The sequence below is a fragment of the Salvelinus fontinalis genome, chromosome 3, assembly GCF_029448725.1.
Source record: "Salvelinus fontinalis isolate EN_2023a chromosome 3, ASM2944872v1, whole genome shotgun sequence".
NCBI classification, from domain to species: domain Eukaryota; kingdom Metazoa; phylum Chordata; class Actinopteri; order Salmoniformes; family Salmonidae; genus Salvelinus; species Salvelinus fontinalis.
Window position 1 is genome coordinate 73,750,203 of NC_074667.1, and position 13,851 is coordinate 73,764,053.

A 13,851-nucleotide genomic window follows, 5' to 3' on the forward strand; every position below is an offset into this window, starting at 1 on the left:
TGCAATTCATCAATACAGTGATTTTAATATCAACATTTTATTATTGTATTGTTATAGGCCTACAACTGTAGGGTCATTCAAGCTCTCAGTTTATTTTTGTTCAACATTTGAAACAGTGCTGTAGGGTAAAATATAAAAATAATATTTGTACACAAGAAAATACAAAACAATAGGCCTATGATCTTCAGAGGTGAAAATTCTACTGCAGTGGGCTAAATCAAGTTCACACAGAGTGAGTCTTGGCAGTCTTAAACCAATCTATTTTGAATCAAAAATATACTCCTCACACACATGGTTATGGGCTTAAAAAATAAGACATCTGTACAATGTCAGATGTAGAGTTGAAATGTATTTTGAGTTTGCATCCCAATATTACACTTTATATACATCACAGAAGACTGAAATATTACAAAACCGTTTGACTCGCAGCTTTTTAGAAATGTTTATTAATTATGAAATTCTTAAAAATATGAATACAATTACACCCATGAGGCCACAGGGTCAAAAAGGGCTACAAAAAAAGAGCATGTGCCGGGGAGGATTCAGCAGCTCCCTCAGTGGTTACATGACATGAGCTCAGCTGGAATGTCTGAGGAGAAGTAGGCTACCTGTCAGAGCACGCTATGATGGGGTTGAGTCATTTATATTTTATAGTCTTCTACAGAATCACTGGACAGTAGCTGCACAGGAAGACCAATCATTACTAGTAATATGAACATTCATATCAGACACAGACAACTGTGTATAGTATTTATAATGGGCGTGGTTCATTGTTGAGGGCAGGGCAAAGTGCGCATTTCATATATTAGATTGCCTGTACAAACGCCACCTGTACGGAGCAAGGTACAGTAGGCTACGAACCATAACACTTTGGATTTACAACGGGAAACGGACCTTCATGATGACACTGGACCCGTTGAAATCGGCCATGTCCATTGGGAATGTGGAGGAGACATCTCTTGCTTTGCCGTCCGATAACAAACTTCGGTCCAAAGAGCAGCGTGTCTTGGATCAGGTGCAAACCATTAAGAGGGGCAAGTCGAAGTACAGTAAAAATGGATCTTTATCGTCGCCAACGAAATCGCCAACGAGTAAGCATCATTATTAGAATAAAAACGTATTACGTTATTTGTATGCTATTTTATTTGACCTAAAGCCTAATCAGATTATGGTTTAATATGTTTTGATTTACCCCCATTAGATTTGCATTGTTGTTAATGATTTATTCATGAGTAAATTAATAACCCCCATACATTAGATATCATTAACTCCACTGTTGTTAACTCTGTTAAGTAAACAAAGTGCAACATGTGGCATTTTAATATAGTAAACATAGGCTAAAGGACAGTCTTTAATCTCATAATTATATTTAGGCCTATTGATGCCCAACATATTAATTTGTTTGTCACCACTCAGTCCTGTTCTAAATGTTCAAAAGGAAATGTAATCAATTGCCATAACGAGATAATAATCATTAGACAAATAGGATTTATCAGTTGGTTATCCACAACTCTGGTAAAAAAAAATTTTGGTAATAAGAAGTTTACATTTGAAATCTTAGTCAATTGTATTTCTCATATGTATTAAGTAGCCTACATTGGAAATGAGAAATACAATTGAGTAAGATTTCCAATGTAGGCTACTTAATACATATGAGAAATACAATTGACTAAGATATGTATTAAGTAGCCTACATTGGAAATCTTACTCAATTGTATTTCTCATATGTAATAAGTGGCCTACATTGAATAAAAAAGTACTCACCAGAGCTCTCACAATAAAACAACATTAAAGAAAGCAGGTTCAGTACAAATATGTATAAACATAAAACAAATAACCAATTATATGACTGAACTATTATAGCTAAATAATTTAATATGACATTTTAGCCTTGTAGCAGACACTTATCGAGAGCGACAATACATATTTCGCTACAATGCATAGTTCCCTTTTCATTATCTAGAAGCTGCATAAAACACTGTGGATCGCATGACAATGACGTTAGGAGTACAATACCAATCAATTGATCTTGTCAAAACAGCAAATAGGTAGAATACTTAGTTGTCAGGCTCATATGGAACATATTCGACTATTTATTTTGCCCGTCCAAAGCAAAACATATTTGATGTTTAAAAATGAGTCTATTGACGCATCCGGGCATCAATCTAAGTAACATACAAAAAAATCCCCATAAAAATTGGTCAATTTAAACTAGAGATATCTGTTTTTTTTGCATTGTCTATGTCGGATTTCTGTCACATCCCGAAAATCGATGTTCTCGCGAAAATGTCTCGGCATGAGAACGGTTTGGCCTATGAAATATGATACTAGTGTAACGGGCTTTCTTATATCTCCTAGATATAGGACAGACACTTCAAAACCTTATTCCTTATGATGCATTATTTTGACTCTCTATTTTGCTAATTATTGATGTCCTATTTACTGCGTTTCTATGATATATAGAAGTAAAGGCCAAATTAAATATTTTATTTTAAAAAGTATACAGTACCAGTCAAAAGTTTAGACACACCTACTCATTCAAGGGATTTTCTTTATTTTACTATTTTCTACATTGTAGAATAATAGTGAAGACATCATCAAAACTATGAAATAACACACATGGAATCATGTAGTAACCAAAAAGTGTTAAACAAATCAAAATATATTTTAGATTTTAGATTCTTCAAAGTAACCACCCTTTGCCTTGATGACAGCAGCCTAAGGCACTGCATCTCACTGCACTGCATCTCACTGCACTCCTGGTTCGAATCCAGGGACTGGAACATCCCTTCCGGGCGTGATTGGAAGTCCCATAGGGCGGCACACAATTGGCCCGGTGTTGTCTGGGTTTGGCCGGGGTAGGCCGTCATTGTAAATAAGAATTTGTTCCTAACTGACTTGCCTAGTTAAATTAAGGTTATGTTAAAAAAAAATACAAATACTGTATATATACCTAAATGTGTCCTAAAATTCAAAATCAAATACCTAAATTATCCATGGTATGACCATCTTAAAACAATCCCATTTGTTAGCCTAGTAGAACCCGCCCCTGAACGGTGGGTTAACAGTTCACACAGACACTTTAAGATTTCACATGCATTACCATGAATCATTACGGCTTGGAGACTTGCTTCTTGGCGTCTATTCAATCACGTAAAAAATATAATTAATTTACAGTGTTGCACCCAATATTTTACAGTGATAACTTATATTTACACAGCTTTTAATAAGAGTCATTTACGATCTCTCATGTTTCTTTCCACAGGTCCTATGTACATCAGCGTATTCACTGACTCCATTAAGTCACCTACCAGTCCCAATGGAATTGTCTTCTCGAATGGTACAAATGGCTTCTCTAGAACGGTATGAAGCGTTTCGTTTTCATTTTCACATCACATACATACGAAGATAAAATATATTGCCTCATGTTTTTGATAACTGTGCTAGGTTTATCAGTTGTATTTAGCAGTATACCGTTTGGAGACTATAGTGAGCATCAGTGTTCATCTCATAAAATGATTTCCTAATGAGTGGTGGCTTTTAATATGAAAGCAATGCCATGGTGATGGGGTAGTCTGTCTGAGACTAATCTCGGGAACCCAGAACTATATCCACTGTGACCAGCTACTAGATTTATGTGAACATTCTGTCATGAGAGTAGTCAGGTAGAAGCAGGTGTTGCAGATGACTGACTAACCACAGGACTGGGAGTCAACATGTGAGTTTCTGCACAGTCACCAGAAGAATGGGGAATATTGCTCTTTCCAAGCAGCTCTCCCTTCAGCACAACTCCAGAGAGAGGCATCCTCTCATAGTGGCATCTGACTCATTGTTGTAACACACACCTCTGTCTTAATCATGTACTTTCACATAGATGAGGCATTATGAGTACTCTGAACTGAAATCTGGTCCGAGCCAAGTTTCCAACCAGCTTTGGAGTTTCTGTTTTCCCACTGCCCCTCTGCCAATTAGACAAAGCAATAGTTATCAATAACAATAGATTGACCTTGTGTATATTATGATTTTCGAATGAAGTTGTAAGTGCTACATTTACATTGTAGTCATTTAGCAGACACTCTTACTCATAGCAATTAGGGTTAAGTGCCTTGCTCAAGGGCACATCAATGGATGTTTTTATTTTTCACCTCATGGAGGTGGATTCAAACCAGTGACCTTTCGGTTACTGGTCCAACGCTCTTAACAGCTACGCTACTTGCTGCCAGGTGCTGGTGAAAGTGTTGCAATATTCCTGATTCCAAAGTGTCTGCTAGCATTTACTAAAATGACTTTATTCTGCAGCTCAGCCATGAGCAGAGCATCAAGCGAATGGTACTGTCCTCCAAGGGATCTACTGTTCAGAGAAACATGAGCAGCTCCAGCCAGTGGGAGAGACGATTACCTCTCAGTCCCCCTGTAGCCAGGGGTCAGCGCAACAGCAGCCGCAGTGTGCCTGATGTGGACCGCTTCCCCTTCCCCACCACTACACAGCGCCCTTCCCAGGCCCCGGCTTTAGCCCTGCAGCAGTTGCAGTCCTCGGTACCCGCCCGGCAGCTCCAATCTAACAGATCCAGCTTCTTCCTTACTGAGAGGGGCAACAGCCAGTTCATCTCCGACGGCAACGGCCCCTCTCAGGTCATTGTCAACGGCAACGATGTGCAGAAAAAGCACAGCCAGTTGATTGCCACCCGTCAGACGAAAAGCAGCGGCCAGATTACCACCAGCCAATCTCGTATTGAGAGGGCACCATCGAACCCCTCCATGGCCGAGCCCAAGATATCAGTGGGCAAGAGCAAGATTGAAGCAGGGTGAGTGCAATGAGTGAATGTGAGATATTGTGTAAATGCTGCTTTGGGGTTTGATGATGAGTTGATTTTCAAATGTTTCTGAACAGCTGTTGATACACTATAGAGTGCAATCAGAAAGTATTCAGACCCCTTGACTTTTTCCACATTTTGTTACGTTACAGCCTTATTCTAAAATGCATTAAATCATTTTTTCCCCCTTATCAATCTACAAACAAGACCCCATAATGACAAAGCAATAACAGGTTTTGTTGATGCACCTTTGGCAGCGATTACAACCTTGAGTCTTCTTGGGTATGACGCTACAAGCTTGGCACACCTGTATTTGGGGAGTATTTGGGGAGTTTCTCCCATTCTCTCTGCAGATCCTTTCAAGCTTTGTCCGGTTGGATGGGGAGCGTCGCTGCACAGATATTTTCAGGTCTCTCCAGTCATGTTCGATCGGGTTCAAGTCCAGGCTCTGGCTGGACCACTCAAGGATATTCAGAGACTTGTACCGAAGCCACTCATGCGTTGTCTTGGCTGTGTGCTTAGGGTCCTTGTCCTGTTGGAAGGTGAATCTTCGTCCCAGTCTGAGATCTTGAGTGCTCTGGAGCAGGTTTTCATCACAGATCTCTCTGTACTTTGCTCCATTGATCTTTCCCTCGATCCTGTCTAGTCTCTCAGTCCCTGAAAAACATCCCTTTGGCAAGCTCCAAGTGGGCTGTCATGTGCCTTTTACTGAGGAGTGGCTTCCGTCTGGCCAGTTTACCATAAATGCCTGATTGGTGGAATGCTGCAGAGATGGGAGAACCTTCCAGAAGGACAACCATCTCCACAGAGGAACTCTGGAGCTTTGTCAGACTGACCATCGGGTTCTTGGTTACCTCCCTGATCAAAACCCTTCTCCCCCGATTGCTCAGTTTGGACTGGCGTACAGCTTTAGGATGTGTCTTGGTGGTTGCAAACTTCTTCCATTTAAGAATGATGGAGGCCACTGTGTTCTTGGGGACCTTCAATGCTACAGAACTGTTTTGGTACCCTTCCCCAGGTGTGTGCCTCGACACAATCCTGTCTCGGAGCTCTATGTACAATTTCTTCAACCTCATGGCTTGTTTTTTGCTCTGACATGCACTGTCAGCTAAGGGACCTTATATAGACAGGTGTGTGCCTTTCCAAATCATGTCCAATCAATTGAATTTACCACAGGTGGAATCCAATCAAGTTGTAAAAAAATCTCAAGGATGATCAATGGAAACAGGATGCACCTGAGCTCAATTTCAAGTCTAAAAGCAAAGGGTACGAATAGTTATGTAAAATAAAATATATATATTTTTTTTTAATACATTTAAAAAAAATCTAAAAACCTCTTTTCGCTTTTTCATTATGGGGTATTCTGTGTAGATTGGTGAGGAAAACAATTTATTTAATACTTTTTAGGATACAGCTGTAACGTAACAAAATGTGGAAAAAGGGAAGTGGTCTAAATACTTTCTGAATGCACTGTATAGACAAAAGTATCTGGACACCCTTTCAAATTAGTGAATTTGGCTATTTCAGCCACACCCTTTGCTGACAGGTGTATAAAATAAAGCACACGGCCATGCAATCTCCATAGACAAACATTGGCAGTAGAATGAGCTCATTGACTTTCAACATTGCACCGTCATAGGATGTCCCCTTTCCAACAAGTCAGTTCATCAAATGTCTGCCCTGCTAGAGCTGCCCCATTCAACTGTAAGAGCTGTTACTTTGAAGTGGAAATGTCTAGGAGCAACTACGGCTCAGTCACGAAGTGATAGGCCACAGAAGTTCACAGAACAGGACCGCCGGTAGCTAAAGCGTGTAGCACGTAGAAATTGTCTGTCCTCAATTGCAAAACTGGCTACCAAGTTCCAAACTGCTTCTGGAAGCAACTTCAGCACAAGAACTGTCCGTCAGGAGCATCATGAAATGGGTTTCCATGGCCGAGCAGCCACACACAAACCTAAGATCCCATGTGCAATGCCAGGCTTTGGCCGGAGTAGTGTAAAGCTCACTGCCATTTGACTCTGGAGAAGTGGAAACGCATTCTGTGGAGGGGTGAATCACGCTTCACCAACTGGCAGTTCAACGGATGAATCTGGGTTTGGCGGATGCCAGAAGAATGCTACCTGCCCCAATGCATAGTGCCAACTGTAAAGTTTGGTGGAGGAGCAATCATGGTCTGGGGCTGTTTTTCATGGTTCGGGCTAGGCCTCTTAGTTCCAGTGAAGGGAAATCTTAACGCTGCAGCATACATTGACATTCTAGGCGATTATGTACTTCCAACTTCCAAATCCGTTCCTATTTAAGCATGACAATGCTCCAGTGCACAAAGCGAGGGTCATACAGAAATGGTTTGTCGAGATCGGTGTGGAATAACTTGACTGGTCTGCACAGAGCCCTGACCTCAATCCCATCTAACACCTTTGGGTTGAATTAGAAGGCTGACTGCGAGCCAGGCCTAATTGCCCAACGTCAGTGTCTGATCCTCATTAATGCAGGTTGCGTTCTCCTGGCATCCGCTAAACCCAGATTCGTCCATGGAATAGAAGCAAGTCCCCGCAGCAATGTTCTAACATCTGGTGGAAAGCCTTCCCAGAAGAGTGGAGGCTGTTATAGCAGCAAGGGGGGACCAACTCCATATTAATGCCCATGATTTTGGAATGAGATGTTCGACGAGTAGGTGTCCACATACTTATGGTCATGTAGTTTACCGATATGGGGTTTCCCAACAGGATGAATGATGATGGCCAGCTTGCTGATATTACCATGACGGAGGCGGTGCAGTACCTGTCCAGTGGAGATGGGAACTACCAGCACTATGGCGCCTCATTCATCCAACACTCTACCTACTCAGAGGACAAGGCCAAGCAGGAGGTAAGGACACAGCCGTTGGTGTCCAGGACCCGGACTAAACAACACTGTCCTGTTAGGACGTTTAACAGCTTTACTTGTCTCTCAGGTGTTGCGGCTCAAAGGGATCCCTCCTCTGGTGAACCTGCTGAAGAGTCCCAGTCCCCAGGTCCAACAGACAGCCTCGGCCGCCCTGCGGAACCTTGCCTTTAAAGATGCGGGCAACAAGGAGGAGGTCCAGCGCTGTGGGGGCATCACTGAGGCCCTAGCCCTGCTCCGAGACACAGACTCTACCGAGACACAGAAACAACTCACAGGTACAGACCACTGTTCTCTTTCTATACTCAACACTTCTCTGTCTAGTGACATCATAGACAGTTGACAGTTGGCAGACATGTGCACCAGTGTGTGAATGCAAGCGGTTATGAAACACGCTTGTGTGGCTTTCTGATGCCAAAATGTGCATATTTAAATTAAAGGGGCAATCTGCATTTTCTGCATCCATTTTTGGACATCTAAATTAATGATATACCTTTGATTCATGAAGAATATAACTTACAAATGCGTCATGAGCTTAGTTCAACTGTCGTACCCTATCATACCCAACAATGCATGCTTGTTTTACTCCAGTGTTTGTAAACAAAGTAAAACAAGCACCATATAGCCTCAAAACATGGTTAAAACAGTCCTTGTATCCATAGCTCTATTATGTCTATTATTTTGGTCATATTTTCCCAGCCCATCCCTCTGCTTTTTACCAAAACAGGGGCGGGGAAGGCGCTTTGTTATTGTTTCAACTGCTAATTTCTGCTTTAAGTACATTCATGCCACAAAGCACAGGGAAACACTCACTAAACCCTGTCACCTTAATCCTAATCAGTTCTTGCTGTCAGTCACAGAAATGATCTATGGTGTGCTGTTGTACCAGTGAAACTTGATATGTGAGATGTCTCACAATAGGCTGTTCTAGAGGATAGAGCATCCTGCTCTCACTATTGTTTTGTCTTCCTGAAGCCGTGCTCTATAAATTGGCTCTAATGCTATCAAATATTTACCCTGGTTCTTGACTAGCAACAGTACGTAGCTACAGTGTCTATGCTGTACAGTGACAATGACAGAGATGTAGTAGATTGAAGCACTGAAACACCTCATATTGCCTGTCAACCCTGGTCCTGGAGACTCACAGGGATTGCCTGTTTTTGTTCTCTCTCCTAGTTATGCATTGGAAAGTAGATGCCATGCCCTGTCATGACAGTTTGATCAATGTGCACTGTGTGGCTAACTAGTATTGCTTTTGTTGAATTTTTGTGTTTGATTTGACCTGGCAAAGATCCATGATCATGTCACAGTAGTAGCATTAGAGGTAATCAGTTATTTGAACAACTGCTGTTTCTTCTGCCACTGAACTCAGAGGTTCTGAACTTTGTCCTGTCTCTCCAGGTCTCCTTTGGAACCTGTCGTCTGCAGACAGTCTGAAGCCAGAGCTTGTGCGTAGCGCTCTGCCTGTTCTGACTGAGACTGTGGTAGTACCTTACACAGGAGGAGTAGATGAGACCAACAAGAACCTGGACCCAGAGGTCTTCTACCATGCTACAGCATGTCTACGGTGAGACACATCGATCAATACTGTAGACCAGGGGTGCACACTGCACAGATCTACTGTATACTAGCAGTTAGCCCAAAGGTTACAAAGACAAACTTATGAACTGGCAATGGGAGGAGGATCTACTATCTACTGCTGTTGCACCTTTGATCAAGGTACTTAACCAAAATTGCTCCAGGGGCACTGCACTGACTGAACCAGTAGCCTGCTCTAGACTGCTCCCAGCCGACAACTTGTCGGTGCTGTCTCAGAGGATTGGGTGAATGGCACAAATGGATGATAAAGTACGGATTTGTTCTAATCTGTCATGTCCTCCACTGTCAGACTACACAACGCTGACCTGCCTTTTTCTGATGCATGACAAGACTAGTTGAACTTTTCCAACAGAAATCTGAGCTGTGCGACGCAAAGCAACAGGCAGGCCATGCGTAACTGTCGAGGCCTCATCGACTCTCTGGGCAGTTACGTCCAGGATTGTGTAGCTGCAGAGAGGCCAGATGACAAGGTGGGCGTACAACATTAAATATCTTAAAATAACATTGAAATAAGTGATGATGCATTTATGGAATGCCATTCTTCAGAATTCCAAATAATATAAGTTCTACCTGCATGTGAAAATATCATGGGATACATTTCTCCATTGCTTACGTTTTCTTGATACCTACTTTTTAACTTGGCGTTTGAAGAATAATACTATGGACATGTGTATGGTAGGTACAGGTTAATGCAAACTAACCAAACCTGTTATTTTGCGTCTGTTCGTGCCAGTCTGTGGAGAACTGTGTCTGTGTCCTGCACAACCTGAGCTTCCAGCTGGAGAGTGAGGCCCCGGCCCTGTTCAGCCGGATCACTGCCCTGGCCGGGACCGTCAACCGGGCCAACGCCTCCGCTGAGACCGGCCCCATTGGCTGTTTCAGCCAACAGAGCAGCAAGATCCAGGAGCAGGAGGTGAGACAGGCATATATGTCTAATGACATCAAGGGAGAGAGGAGAGAGATGGGTGGAAACTGTACATAGATACACAATGACATCATCGTGTACTGCACAGTATTGAATGTTTTAAAACACACAAATGTTGTGTACATCAACTTCCAACATAGATCTGAACACCCCAAAAAATCAGATGATTGATAATAACTTTCACTCCTGTAGAGTCACTTTGACTACCCCGTGATGGAGGAGCAGCATCCTAAAGGAGCGGGCTGGCTCTTCCACTCCAAGACCATGCAGAGTTACCTGTCTCTGCTGAGGTCCAGCCAGAGAGAAGACACCCTGGAGGCCTGCTGTGGAGCCCTGCAGAACCTCACCGCTAACCAAGGCATTGTACGAAAGACACAGTATTTTTACTCTTTATTTCATTATTTATTTTCACACAAAAATTATTTTAAATGTACCAAATGTATAGAGAAAAACATGCACCAAATGTGTGTAGAAAAACAACGATTCAAATCATGGTCCTCCCAAATGTTTTTAGAATCCCTTCATAGACCCGTTGTAAGACCCTCATCTGTGTGTTCACAGGTTTCTAGAGTGATGAGCCAGAACATTGTCCAGAAGCTGAACGGCTTGCCTGAAATCTCTCGCCTGCTGCAATCTCCCAACCCCAGCCTACAGAAGACTGCTGTGGCTTTGGTGTCAAACCTAGCCAAGAACCAACGCCTTCAGAGCATCATGGGTGAGCATGGACACCAATCTTAACCATGTTCATAGTGAAATGGATGGAACCTAGAATGTTAGGCTATCTTATTTCAATAATGGTTTAGTTTGCATTGAGAGCAAACATCCAGCAGGGTCACGTTAGCTATACAATTTTGCCACTTTTATTTTCAGAGAGGATTAAACAAGAAAAGAAAACATTTCATTTATACCTGACCTGAGTTTGTGTTAGTTTTAACATTTTGTCCTTGTTGTCAAGTTAGCAACACTTCATAGAGTGTGTTTGCGGGAAGTGAATGACCTAATGGGATGTGTCTTGAAGCCCGACAGACGTTCCCAGACCTGGTTGGCATCCTCAGCTCAGGGACCAAGGAAGGGACAGAGTCTGACGACACCCTGGCCATGGCGTGCCAAACCAGCCACAGTCTTCTGATGAAGGAGCCTGAGCTGGGGAAGCGCCTGCTGAGCAACAACCTGGTCAACTCACTCAACGACCTGAGCAAGAACAGGTAAGGCCTGCTCAGTAGATTTTATAACAAAAAAGTACAACATCTGCTCTATGTAAAGAAAACATTTGCAAAATCTAACAATTGTGGACAGCCTCTTTGGGGACTTCCTAAAGAATTCAGATAACAGAGCTTTGACTTTGAGGGAAATGGTTCAGAGTACTCCAGCCTTACAGGGATGGTTCTTTCTCTCGGTAGGCTTTTCCCAAAGGCAAGCAAAGCTGCAGGTGTGCTCCTCTACAGCCTCTGGTCAGAGAAGGACATACAGAGTTTCCTAAAAAAGGTAAGCCAATATTTCAAACAAATTCTGTCATAGTAATATGGGATATCCCTGTTGCAGATATTTACCTTTTTTTTCAAGAGCTGTTGCATTTTATCTGTCAGTTTATGCTTCAATGCATTTGAAAAATGACAGCGAAGACAACGTTATTAGGTTGCAGAGTATTTGCAATGGAGGCAATAACTCTTGTATGAAAGGAGGATCTGAATAGGCTCAGTCAGGACAAAGACAGGTATCTTTATGATCCCTCTTCACCCCTTCCTTCCCCAGAGGAGGATGACTCAGTGTGGCTGGCTGATGTTGTCTCTACTTGCTGTTTCTATAGCTGTAGAGATCCCTGGTATCTGTCTGCATTAGGCGAGGTGTGCCATTTGTTTCCTCAGTAGTAAGAACCTAGTCCACACCCCGATCAGGCATTTGTTTACAACAGTGGAGAATGAATGGAGGGATTATGTTCTGTCTGGTGGGCGAATACAGTATATGGTACACCTGAACAATGGTATGTACACAGGAGCTGTAGAGCTGCTGCAATGGTACAGCCAAGGAATCTAAGGATACAGGTTCACACCACAGTGTTAGACTCTTATCTGTTCACGCAGGACACCTTATCCCTTGTATTTTAATGCTTACCTGATACTGAACATAGTTTTGCCTAGATCTCTTACCCAAGGTGCTTGACATTTCAGTTTCACTTAGTGAGAAACCTGCTGTGAGCCTAGAAACTGTTACCATGACATTATTTAGGAAAACAATCAGTATCAAGGGGGGGATTCTAATGTCTATTTAACAATGTGTCCTACAGCAAGGGATGAATAAGGGTTCCTTTGTGAATGACATCACCAGCGTGGCTCACAGGTCTGTGCAGGTCGTTGAGTAACAAGAAGACAGCTGACATGGATCTCACAGCACCTCCTCCCAATGTACTGATGGACTATACACCTACTACAGTACATGTCAGACTGGGTCCAGTTTATATGGTTACTAAATGTTTACTTTAGATATCAAAACACATTCAAGTTAGTCAGATTGTCCATCTGTTATGTTAATTGTGTTATCCATCTTACGTCCGTATAAAGGTTTTGTATTTCTGAGGGGTTTCTGGGCTTTTGTTTTTACTAGAAATCATTTGTTTTTCTTTTGCACTGTAAGCATGTTGATTTTGTTTTGGTAATGGCTAGTTACTGGGATTGATTGAATAGACCCCCTTAGCTTGCATGACAATTATTGCTGATTACCCAAAAGCTACTGAAAGCTAATGATCAGATGTTGTAACTCATTTCATTAGATTTATTATGCTAGAAGAGTCCACTAAGTAACAGTTGCTACAGCACACACAAAGCACATCACAAAACAAAAATATTGTGATTGTCACTAATGTTTAACCTACTATGTTCTTCTGTATAGTACAGCCATACTGTAAGCATTTTTGATACATGTATTCTTTTGTCCGTGCCTGTATGGTTTAGATCTCCCAATATATATTGTTATTTTTTTAATTTTTGTCCATAAAATACTGTACCATTTTTATTTTATTTTTATTTTGGAAATCTGTTCCAAAGTATTCCCATGAATAATAGAGAGACATACAGTATTTGATTGTATACAAACATAAGCAAGGTATGGAATTATTCAGTTTTTATCTGATCTGTTTCGGCTTCTTGCGGTCAATTTTCTGTCTACGGCTGAATTGAGTTTTTTTTGTTTTAGTCACCTCTGTGTATTTGAATTCAGATGCTGTATTGTATGTATCGTCAAAGATACTTGCTATTATTCTGTTTGTATAATCTCATTGAGTAATGGATAAAGAATATTTTCAAAACATTTGTTCATGAGAACTCTTTATGCTTGTTAGTTTTTCTGTGCTGTTTTCTAAGATGATACCAGTAAGAAGCCTTGCATGAGTCTTAGGAGCAGGAGCAGGAGCCTATGATCATAGGAGCCTATGATCTCCTATTTCGGTAGTGTAATGCAGCCTGATGTACAAGTACACCCCCTGGACATGCACTAGCATATCACAGGGACTTCTGATGTTACCAGTGCCAATGCCAGTACCGTGTGAATGCATGCTTTACTTAAAACAACTCTAACAACCATTGGCAGAGGTAGCAAATCAGTAAATGGGAAATGCAACTCTGTGAGGCCTAAAGA

At 41.9% G+C, this 13,851-nt stretch overlaps 1 protein-coding gene across 1 annotated transcript; it reads left to right on the forward strand.

Moving 5' to 3' along the window:
• The first annotated feature begins 599 nt into the window (after nucleotides 1-599).
• On the forward strand, nucleotides 600-13,522 carry LOC129851433 (plakophilin-1-like). The gene is made up of 13 exons (XM_055917957.1): nucleotides 600-1,091; nucleotides 3,266-3,363; nucleotides 4,300-4,805; nucleotides 7,541-7,682; nucleotides 7,768-7,975; nucleotides 9,099-9,264; nucleotides 9,649-9,766; nucleotides 10,030-10,209; nucleotides 10,414-10,584; nucleotides 10,783-10,936; nucleotides 11,240-11,426; nucleotides 11,622-11,706; nucleotides 12,506-13,522. Exons 1-13 carry the CDS (start codon nucleotides 899-901, stop codon nucleotides 12,578-12,580), a joined length of 2,283 nt encoding a protein of 760 aa, XP_055773932.1. The 5' UTR covers nucleotides 600-898; the 3' UTR covers nucleotides 12,581-13,522.
• The last annotated feature ends 329 nt before the right edge of the window (nucleotides 13,523-13,851 follow it).